This window comes from Cucurbita moschata, unplaced genomic scaffold (assembly GCF_002738365.1).
Source record: "Cucurbita moschata cultivar Rifu unplaced genomic scaffold, Cmos_1.0 Cmo_Scf00003, whole genome shotgun sequence".
NCBI classification, from domain to species: Eukaryota; Viridiplantae; Streptophyta; class Magnoliopsida; order Cucurbitales; family Cucurbitaceae; genus Cucurbita; species Cucurbita moschata.
Window position 1 is genome coordinate 3,242,836 of NW_019268519.1, and position 10,953 is coordinate 3,253,788.

A 10,953-nucleotide genomic window follows, 5' to 3' on the forward strand; every position below is an offset into this window, starting at 1 on the left:
TTTTTTTTTTTTTTTTTTTTTTGTGGATAAATAAATAAAAAAAGGTAGCGGGGTTCATGGAATTCAGAGTAAAAAAGTAGAGAAAAAGAAAGAAAAAAAAAATGTATTATAAAGAACTCACAGGTGGGTGATGTTTGATGGAAGAAGACGAGGAAGAAGTGCAGCCCATGATGAGTTCTTCCAGGCCTGACGCCGACCTTCCTCCCATTTTATGATGCTCACTTTCACCTTCCTCCTGCTGCTGCTGCTGCTGCTGCTGCTCATGTTTCCATTTCACGCAGTCATTTTCATTTCCAGACATAAAAACACAGACAACAATCATTACCTTAATCATTTCAACTAAATTTAACTCACTCTATTTCCCGACACTACTCTTCCATGTTTGTTTCCTTTTTACCGGACAACTTCTTTAACCCTATTCTCACCATAACTTACTCAAACTCCATGGATGCTTTTTTTAGCTGCCGGTCCAAGATTCGACTTCTTTACCATTTGGCCAATGACCTTGATATTGTCCACTTTGAGTATGAAATTTCTTGACTTTGCTCTAGGCTTCTCTAAAAGACCTCGTAACAAATGAGATGCATTTCTTCCTTATAAACCCATGATCAACCCCTAGAACTCTTTTACCAACAATCTTCAAGAATTCTCCCATCGACCAAAGTACACCATAAAGCCTCTTCCGAGGTCTATGGAACCCTCGAACAACCTCTCTTTAATCAAGACTCGACTCCCTCCTCTGGAGCCCTCGAACAAACTATACCATTTGTTCGACATTTTCTCACAACTTGTTTGTTCTACATTTGAGAATTCTATTGACATAATTAAATTAAGAGCATGACTCTGATACTATGTTAGAAAGTACGACCCTTCACAAGAATATAATATTATCCACTTTGAGCATAAGCTCTTGTGGCTAAAGACTTCATAGTAAAGAAGATGTATTATTTACATATAAATTCATGATCAACTCCTGAAACTTCTCTCCCACGAATGCAAAGAATATGCATTATTTACTTATAAACTCATAATCAACCCCTGAAACTCCTCTCCCACGAACGTATAGAGAATTCTCTCTTTTATCTTTAGTTACTCTTTTATGTTTGTACGTTAATGGAAAAAGTCATTCAAACCAACCAAAGTATTAGTTTCAATGTCTATAACTGAATACCTTCCAAAATTCAATCTTTCTCGAGAAATGAGACCAGTGACCAAACCCCACATGCAAAATCCCATTATTTCATCTCTTCTTTTAATGCACACATAAACAAAACCACCATATATTATCCTCACCATTAAAAACACCAAAAAAAAAAAGAGACCATTAATTATAGTACCTGCTGATGAAATTGTTGATTTTGGATTATGATCGGAGAAGGATGATGAAATGAATCATGATCAAGGAGGAGAAGAGGAGGCGGCGGCGGCGGTGAGATAATGGCGGAGATTTGATGACTCGGATGATTGCTGATGTGGAAGCCTGTGGTTGGTAGATGATGGTGAACAATAGAACGATGGCGGTCGTTGTGGGCCACCACAAGCTGATGGTGGTGGTCTCGCAGCTCAAACTCGCCGCTGCTGCTGCATGCGCCGCCGCTTGTTCGGCCTTTCATTCCCACCTGCAATATGTTCCTAGTGTTTATCAGGTTAGTTTTTACCACTGATTTTGATTTAATTTCTAATATTTTAAACGCTTTTAACTGTTAATTGGGTTTATGTTTTAACCTCTGAAGTTTAAATCTTTTTGTTTGGGTAAATATTAAATGTGCCTAATATGGTCAGAAATAACCTCGTCAAAGCTTGTTGTTCTAAATGGGCCAAACCCAAAATGGTCAGATTTGAGATGTTGAATGTCCAACGAACTGAAGCTAGAAATGGAAGCTCCAACACCACCGCCAGCCGGAGACATTTCGTCGGCTTGAGCCATGGAAGAACAGCTGCTCCCACTTGCAACAACCTCAAAACCCGTCTCCGCCGCCGCAAGGCTTCTGTCCGACCAGTTGCACTGCCGTGGTTGTGTCTGATAAAATATCTTCGACACCACCAATTCTCCTTCTTTCTCTTCCTCATGCTGTCCCAAATGGTATTGATGCATGACCCAATTCGTCTTTTCCGGCTTCCGATTCTTGCCGAAGTTTGTGTAAAGAACCAAGATTTTCTTGCAGCCCTTTTGCTTGCCACTCGCCATCACCGGCCGGGTCTTCCCCGTCTTGTGCCACCGCGTTTCGCCACCCTGTAAGTCGCACTCCGTTTGAATTTTCCTCCGCTTTCTCGTCCCCGTCGTGTACGCTTTCGACGGCCGGTGGAAGAAATGCCTACTCAATCCATCCCTACTAACTCCTATTATGGACACAGAAAAAATAATCACAACTCTCCGCAATAGTACCATATTGTCCACTAATTTTGTTAAATCCATGATCATTCCTTAAATTAGTCGGAAAAAAAAAATGAAAAACCTGGAAGTTTCTCGGGATGGGTATAACAAATTCCATCCTCTCCTTCAATTGTGGGAATAAACTCATCAATCAAAGGATGAGATTTCATGTCTTTTGCTTTAACTTTTGCTTCGAGATGTTCGATCAATTCTTGATCGGTTGGATCAAACTTCACTCCGGCCGGTAAGCCGACCCAATCCTGATAAACCCTCTTCCAATCAAAACTAATTACTGGGTCTCTCTTAATTATCATATATGAATCAAATTCAAAAAAAAAAAAAAAAAAAAAAAAAAAAAAAAAAAAAAAAAAAAAAAAAAAAAANAAAAAAACAGTACCGGCCTTCCTTCAAGCTTATGGCCGCAACCAGGGCAGTGTTTGGATCCACACATCTGATGCTGTTCAAGCTTTGCATCTAGTAAAGAATCGGAGCCACCGCCGACGATTGAACCGATTTGACTATTTCTCATATCTTTATGGTTTCTTGAACGGAGATGTGGTGGTTCATGTCCAAGAGGCAGAGAGGTTTATGAATATATGGAGGTGTAGCCGCCGCAATCAGTTGAAACGCCACCGTTTTTTCAAAAGGAGAAGGATGAAGAAGAAGAAGAACAAAACAAAAGTGGGCTAGAATTGTTTTAGTTTCTCACTGGCGGCTATTGTAGAGTAGCTTTAACTTTAACTCAACTTAAACGTAGAGAGAAGAGAGAAGAAACTGAGAAAAAAAAAGAAAAAAGAAAAGGGAAGGTTGCTCTTAATTCAACTTACAAACCCACCGACCTTTTAGCCTCTTTGCTCAATTAAACAAACCACATGTTCTTACCCCTTTCTCTCTCCTCCTTCTTTCTCTCTCTTCAAACTCGCCCTCCATAATGGTATGATATCATCTACTTCAAGTATAAGCTCAGGTAACTTTACTTTTGGTTCTCCCAAAAGACCTTAATTAACTGACGTGAGACTCCCCCTCTTCCAACAATGCTCAGGACACTATAGAGCCAAGCCTCCCTTTAATCGAGATTCGGTTTCTTCTTTAGAGCCCTCGAACAGAGTACACTATTTGTTCCACACTTTTGACTACATTTTCGAGGGTCTCAACTCCATTGTTCAACATTTTGAAGATTCTATTGACATAACTAAATTAAGGGCATGGCTCATGACTCTCCATAATGGTATGATATTGTTCACTCATGATTTTGCTTTTGGTTTCCCCAAAATGTCTCGTATAAATGGAGATGTATTTCTTACTTGTAAATTTATGATCAACCCTTTAATTAGCCGACGTGAGACTCTTCTCCAAACAACCCACAACCTTGATGATACAAAACGAAAGTATAAAACTTGGGTAGCTTTTGGATAGCCAAAGACTGCGGTGGAACATGCTAATTTGAAATTAAATACATAGCTTTAATAAAAAGTTAATGGAATCAAGACGTTGGTTTAAAGTTGAAACTAAGGTATATGTATGAAGAAAATAATCAAAATGGGAAAATAAAGATGAGAACTTGCAGATATTGTCCTTTTAATCATATGAATTTGGATATAAAAATGACAACTTTAATTGTGTTTTGAACAGTCTTCTACTGTAACAACCCAGATTCATCGCTAGCAGATATTGTCCTTTTAATTATATGAATTTGGATATAAAAATGACAACTTTGATTGTGCTTTGAATCGTCTTTTATCGTAACAGCCCAAATCCACCGCTAGCAGATATTGTCCTTTTAATTATATGAATTTGGATATAAAAATAATAACTTTGATGGTGTTTTGAATATTTTTTTTTTTGATATAACACCTCAGATTCACCGCTAATAGATATTGTCCTGTTTGGGCTTTTCCTTTCGAGTTTCCACACCCTTATAAAGGGTGTTTTGTTCTCCTCCCGAACCAACGTGGGACATCAAAGTGAGAGAAGGTGATCAGTTGATGAGTGGCCATGATGCCTTTTGGGCATGAATGATGAGAGAGAGAGAGAGAGAGAGAGAGAGAGAGAGAGAGAGAGAGAGAGAGAGAGAGAGAGAGAGAGAGAGAGAGAGAGAGAGAGAGAGAGAGAGAGAGAGAGAGAGAGAGAGAGAGAGAGAGAGAGAGAGAGAGAGAGAGAGAGAGAGAGAGAGAGAGAGAGAGAGAGAGAGAGAGAGAGAGAGAGAGAGAGAGAGAGAGAGAGAGAGAGAGAGAGAGAGAGAGAGAGAGAGAGAGAGAGAGAGAGAGAGAGAGAGAGAGAGAGAGAGAGAGAGAGAGAGAGAGAGAGAGAGAGAGAGAGAGAGAGAGAGAGAGAGAGAGAGAGAGAGAGAGAGAGAGAGAGAGAGAGAGAGAGAGAGAGAGAGAGAGAGAGAGAGAGAGAGAGAGAGAGAGAGAGAGAGAGAGAGAGAGAGAGAGAGAGAGAGAGAGAGAGAGAGAGAGAGAGAGAGAGAGAGAGAGAGAGAGAGAGAGAGAGAGAGAGAGAGAGAGAGAGAGAGAGAGAGAGAGAGAGAGAGAGAGAGAGAGAGAGAGAGAGAGAGAGGAAGAAGAAGAAGAGGAAGAAGAAGAAGAGGAAGAAGAAGAAGAGGAAGAAGAAGAAGTTGCTTCATAAGAAAGGGAAAAACAAGAGTAGAGAGAGAAGTGGAAGAAGGACCACTAGAAAAGGCCTGTAATTAGAGCTGATTAAGAACCCTAAAAAGGGGCTATGGAAACTTGGACCAGAAGCACACACACATCAAACACTTCAATATTACATGGTTTCATTAAAAGCCTAAAAAAAACAATAAGATGATTGCTTGGCTTCACGTTTTGTTCTCACATTCTCATTCACAAATACACAGACCAAATGATGGGATTCAGAACCCTCCACTTTCCCCCACCAACTCTCTCCCTTTCCCAATTTTCCTCTTTTAAAACCCTAATTAAATCCAAGTCTTTTTGTAAATGGGTTTTCTTTCCTTCGTTATATATGTTTCCGAGGAGTCTCACGTTCGCTAATCAAGGGAAAAATCATAAGTTTATAAGCAAAAAAAATGCATTTGTCTTTCGAGCTTTTCAATCGTCTCTTGACATTTACACTAGGGCTACCCATCATATGACGATCAATCAAGCAGCACTTGTCTCATCTTCCCCGTAGGGTATCGTTTGATATAAATAAGCACTTTGTAGGCTACCAGTGGAAGGCTATGAGATCGTTCACTCGATCCCAGAAAAAGAACTCTCTCAACCCTAGTAGGAAGGACATCCAATAGCTTATAGAGAGAGTGACGATGATGTTTCTACCATTACGATGATCCATATAAGTATCATATTATTATGAAAGGTCGTTGTTTATAAATGGAAAAAATCTATTTTATGAATAAGCTTTTCAAAGGGTATATTTTTCTCCAATAATTTTTAGCAATTATTTTAATTTTGTGAGTATCAAAGTCAGAGATGAGATTTGACAACTTAGGTGGGACGAAAATGTCGTACCTGAATCCCGCTCAATTGATTTTTTTTTTCATAAAAATAAAATTATTAATGAAATATGGTTACATATTATTGTTGTCTACATAAAATGGACCAAAAAATTTATTGTCCCCAACCTAGGACAAATAGCTTCTATCCTACTTCAACAACATTATATTATATATATATATATATACTCTCATTCCTAATTTTCGTAGCTTTTTAGTTTTAATTTATTTGTTTAATACTTATTTAAACAAAGTAATTAACAAATCATAAAACCTTAATTCGAACATGGGCAATTAGTGTCTACCGTTTAAATGGTTGTCTTTTGTTGTTGGATAAAAAATTAATTAAAAAAACCACATATTTCAATTTAACTCTAATTTATTAAATAATATATTAATTATCCTTTTAAAAGTCTCTACCATAAATGTAATTTAATTTATAAATAAATAAATAAATGCATTTTTAATTTGGATAACCAAGATTCATAGCAATTAATGCAATCCTATTAGTTGTTCTACTTTTGTGGCTTTAATTGTATTTTAAAAAAAAACAAATTATCAGACATATATGTCATTTTACATTATTAATTTAAAATCTTTATAATGATTTTATACGCATGTGACATTAAATATTCCAATTAATATATAAAAAGACATTATTTAATTTATGCACCTTATTATAGCTTCTATATATATATATAATTGAAGTGTTATTTAATTTCAAGGCAAATATATATAGTTTGACTTCAAATATTTCTTTTATAAAAATTAAAATATTTATATGGATGCTTACGGTGATATTTCAATTGATATGGGATTTATTATTATTATTATTATTAATTTTTTAGTAAAAGAAAATTTTAAAATGGAAGAAATTCTCTTAAATTCCACTCTCTAATATTCATATATCTTTTGCTTTTGGGGTCAACCAAAAAGGAAGGGAGAAAAGGAAATCACGAGTTTCTCTTTAATTTGGCTTTCATATTCCAGACGACATTGAGTTGAAGTGTCTTGAAGAGGGGATATGGAAGAGCATAAGAACATTATCCCACATGCCACCGAAAATTGCAGCATAAACCGAGCGGAATTGTTCGATATTCTTCTGAAGAAATGCCAGGTAAAACCACGACATGCTTAATAATATGCACTATATTCTCATTCTTTATCTTATGGATGGCGTTGATAAGTGGTCTTAGTGAGGAGATGAACTCGTGTTTATGGATGATTCCTTTTGCCCATAAGGTGTTTGATAAAATGTCTGAATCATTTTTTCAACGTAGTGGTTGCTCTGCCGATGCTACTCTTGCTTTTATTCATATTCTTTTTCTTTGTTTACTTGTGCATCGTCGACTCATTTGAATATTCCAGCATGTTTGAACATATCTATATGGAAAGAAGCTGACTGCAGTTTTGTTTCTTCAGAAGGAAGAAAAATGCGCCTTCCTTTGACAAGATGGTCAAGTTTCCAGGGCTACCCAAAAGGTAGAATTTTTTCCCCTCTTTCAACATGTAAGATTGTTCGAGGATTGTTGGGAGGGAGTCCCACGTTGGCTAATTTAGAAAATGATCACGGGTTTATAAGTAAGTAATACATCTCCATTAGTACGAGACCTTTTTGGGAAGCCCAAAGCAAAGTCACGAGAGCTTATGCTCAAAGTGGAGAATATCATACCATTGTGGAGATCCGTGATTCTTAACAAAGCTCGCTTGAAATTATAGAGCTCTGTAACTCGTTGACTTTTTGTGGTGGGGTTGGGTTTCAACTTCCATATAATCACTCCTCTCTTAAAGAATCGAAATGAATTAATTTTTCTTCTTTAATGTGACTTTCCCATTATCCAGATATCTTGAACAAGGATGGTCTACCAGAAACTTCAAGTACTAAAAAACTTATTCTCATCAATGGTAACATTGGACCCAAAAGAACAGCACTTGCTGTTTTGTCTCCTGACATTTATACACCAATCGTGGACGTGGAACTTCTAGATCACTGGAATGATGAATACGAAGGGGTCATCATTAATTCAGAGAGCCTACCTTCTTCTGCAAACGTCTTTGCATCAGCTCTCCAGGCATCTCTCTTCCAATGAAAGCTCAAGGTCTGGGAAAAAGTAAAGTTTCCCTTTCTTCTTTATACCACAGTTTTCTTGAGATCTCTGTGCCTAGAACCTTTTTTTTCCTTCCAAATTACAAACAGAGCAAGCTGAACTTGTTTCTGTGGCTATTGATGTGAGATAATAACTGATATTTTTAGTTCACACTTTCAATCACTGCAAAAGCTGTGGCATCAGATTCTCGAATTTGAACTTCCATAGCCATTATTAGATATTTTAGAGTTGTAACTTTCAGGAGGGGTTCAACTCTCATCATGCTGAAGCAGGATATGTCATGCTCGCTTACTGAATTCCTACTTTGTCCTGCATGCTTCCTTCTGGCCCCTCGCATCATATTGGCGTTGTAGCATTCCTCATCAATGACAACGAGGAGGTACCTGTTTTCCACTTTACAACTGCTTTTCTCTCTGTTTAATAGAATAAGATCATTTTACGTCCTTATTGATATGATTTCATTCGCTTTATATAGGTAGCATTTGGTTCATGAGTGTAAACGTTGAACCTGTGTAGTCAAAGTGAAAAACTTAAATTGCCCTAGCACATGTTTGGTTTTACAAAAGTTTAAATGTCAGTCTCAATTTGTCAAACACATGGTTATGTTAGAAGTAGGATTAGCAATCTTGTAGCATAATATAAACCAGCTCCCTTTTGCCTAACTTTCAAATTTCAAGTGTTCTTTTGGGCTTAAATACACCATTTTTATTGAGTTCAATATCTTGGAGAGATTTAAACTTTCAACTTTAATCGATAATATGTATCTTAACTAGCTTATGTTGAAGATTGTTGGGAGGGAGTTCCACATTGGCTAACTTAGGAAATGATCACGGGTTTATAAGTAAGAAATACATCTCCATTGGTATGAGGCATTTTGGGGAAGCTCAAACCATAGCCATGAGAGCTTATGCTCAAAGTGGACAATATCATACCATTATAGAGAGCCGTTATTCCTAAGATGGTATTAGAGTCATGCCCTTAACTTAGCCATGCAAATAGAATCCTCAAATGTCAAACAAAGAAGTTGTGAGCCTAGAAGGTGTAGTCAAGAGTAACTCAAGTGTCGAACAAAATGTGTATTTTGTTCGAGGACTCCAAAGAAGGAGTTGAGCCTCAATTAAAATGAGGTTGTTCGAGGGCTCCATAGGCCTCGGGAGAGGCTCTATAGTGTACTTTGTTCGAAGGGAGGATTGTTGAAAATTGTTGGGAGGGAGTTTTCCACCATGGCTAATTTAGGGAATGATCATGGGTTAATAAGTAAATAATTCATCTCTCAATCGGTATGAGGCCTTTTGGAGAACCCCAAAGCAAAGCCACAAGAGCTTATGCTCAAATTGGACAAGTCATTATTCTTAATAGTTTAGTTATATTCCGTTAGCTAAAATGCGCACTTTTTTGCTTTTGCATTATATTAAAATGGTGAAAAAACATCGACGATCATTGTACATTGATCGCATCATTCTCATTTTCTATGAATACTAAAACTATTTCATAGGTGCTTGTGGTGAAGAGAAATGTTCTTGTAGTTGCTCGGGCGTGTGGAAATTGCCAACTGTTTACGTTAACACTTCATTTTTACAGTCCATTTTTTCCAAATCAATACCATTTTCTGGAGGATTGCTTGTCCGATGTTCTGCCTGGTAATCACATTCATGTTCTATATAATCATTTGGAGGATATAAACTCTGTCTTCTCACTTTAATCAACTTCCGGGTTCTGAATTTCAGATCGATTCAATGTTCTTGGAAATGGTTGCTTTTCAGGTATGGGCTCCCCCCATTCTTGCCAAATTCGGTTCTATTAAATGAAGAAATTCAAATGATCCGAGTATCAATTAATAATGGTAAAAGAAAATAGGGACAAATTTGAAAAGAAAATAGGGAAAATATATATATGTATTTATTTGAATATCTCATCTAATCTTAGCCATTAAAAATTTATTAAAAAGAGCTGAAATTACACTAAACCCATTTGATTTTGGGCATAAAGTAATTGTTGATGCTAAAATTCTATTAAAAAAAAAATGCAATCCCCCAAACTTCTTCCACAATTCTCTCATTGGACCAATTTTATTTTCCTTGTCGCTTGTAGTCGACCATTTTAAATGAAATGCCAAAAAGTAACTAACTTTAAGATAATTATTGATTTATTTCTTTTTGAGGAGAGAAACCAGACAAAAAAATCCAACGTAAAATATAGCAAACCGATTTCCATTTTCCACAAGGTGCCCGTGTTTTTCGGCCACCTGATCTTTTCCTCTTCTCCTATTAGGCCTTGACACGTGGACAGAGATTCAAGCTTTTCAATTGGAATATGTATTCCTTTTTTGGCAGTTCCCTCCACCAACGGGATTCTTTAACAAAGTGAGTGCGGTGGTTGGTTGGTTGGTCTTCACTTTTTGATTTTTGGATTTACAGTCAATTTCTTACTAACATTTTAATAATTAGAATTAACATTTTAATATTAATAAGACAACATTAATGGGTGTATATAGAGTGACACAACTGCAACATTTATTTTATAAATTAGAAGTTAATTTCATGTTGATTAAGGATTTTCAACAAAAATTTACTATTACCATCATAATATTTATCTAAATTTGAGGTATAAAAAATTTATAATCTTTTTAATTTGTTCCATTTAAACCAAACCAATTTTATTTTTTTAAGTGTTCATATTATTTATGGCTGACGTGAGAGAATATACATTTATTGATTTGCAAAAATAATAAAATGTAGAGCTAGAAGTAATCTATATATATATATATATATATATATATATATTTAAAATTACAAGAGGATATGATTAAAATAAATAAATAAATAAAATGGTATGTCATCGTAGGAATGTCAATAAAATAAATAAATATTAAATTACGTCAGCTCTCTATTTTTCAAATATACACAGACTATACTCAGCTTTCCGTGGTTTTTCTAACAACAAAATAGGTCAGCTTTTTTTTTTTTTTTTTTTTTTTTGAATCCTAAAATTAAATT

General features: G+C 36.0%; 2 protein-coding genes across 8 annotated transcripts in view; one reads left to right on the top strand and one right to left on the bottom strand.

Moving 5' to 3' along the window:
- The window catches only part of LOC111441126 (NAC domain-containing protein 101-like), a 4,502-nt gene extending 1,328 nt beyond the window's left edge, over positions 1-3,174 (bottom strand). The window contains exons 1-5 of one of the 7 annotated variants that reach the window (XM_023078058.1): positions 2,772-3,174; positions 2,457-2,634; positions 1,790-2,340; positions 1,338-1,619; positions 122-259 (exon numbers count right to left, since the gene is read on the bottom strand). In XM_023078058.1, the coding sequence (XP_022933826.1) occupies positions 122-259; positions 1,338-1,619; positions 1,790-2,340; positions 2,457-2,634; positions 2,772-2,903 (1,281 nt within the window). In that variant the 5' untranslated portion in view covers positions 2,904-3,174. Of the gene's footprint in view, positions 1-121; positions 260-1,337; positions 1,620-1,789; positions 2,341-2,456; positions 2,647-2,771 lie in introns of all 7 variants that reach the window. The other 6 variants (XM_023078061.1, XM_023078060.1, XM_023078059.1 and 3 more) reach the window with 6 other exon arrangements.
- A 3,538-nt stretch (positions 3,175-6,712) lies between these two features.
- LOC111434069 lies at positions 6,713-10,359 on the top strand. Its single transcript, XM_023071364.1, has 6 exons — positions 6,713-6,966; positions 7,272-7,430; positions 7,692-8,336; positions 9,453-9,597; positions 9,685-9,720; positions 10,229-10,359. Exons 3-6 carry the CDS (start codon positions 8,271-8,273, stop codon positions 10,357-10,359), a joined length of 378 nt encoding a protein of 125 aa, XP_022927132.1. The 5' UTR covers positions 6,713-6,966; positions 7,272-7,430; positions 7,692-8,270.
- Positions 10,360-10,953: the final 594 nt, after the last annotated feature.

Coding starts and splice junctions, on each gene's coding strand:
- LOC111434069 (XM_023071364.1), top strand. CDS start 8,271: ATGCTTCCTTCTGGCCCCTCGCATCATATTGGCGTTGTAGCATTCCTC. Junction 8,337..9,452: donor TCATCAATGACAACGAGGAG/GTACCTGTTTTC, acceptor ACTATTTCATAG/GTGCTTGTGGTGAAGAGAAA. Junction 9,598..9,684: donor CTTGTCCGATGTTCTGCCTG/GTAATCACATTC, acceptor TCTGAATTTCAG/ATCGATTCAATGTTCTTGGA.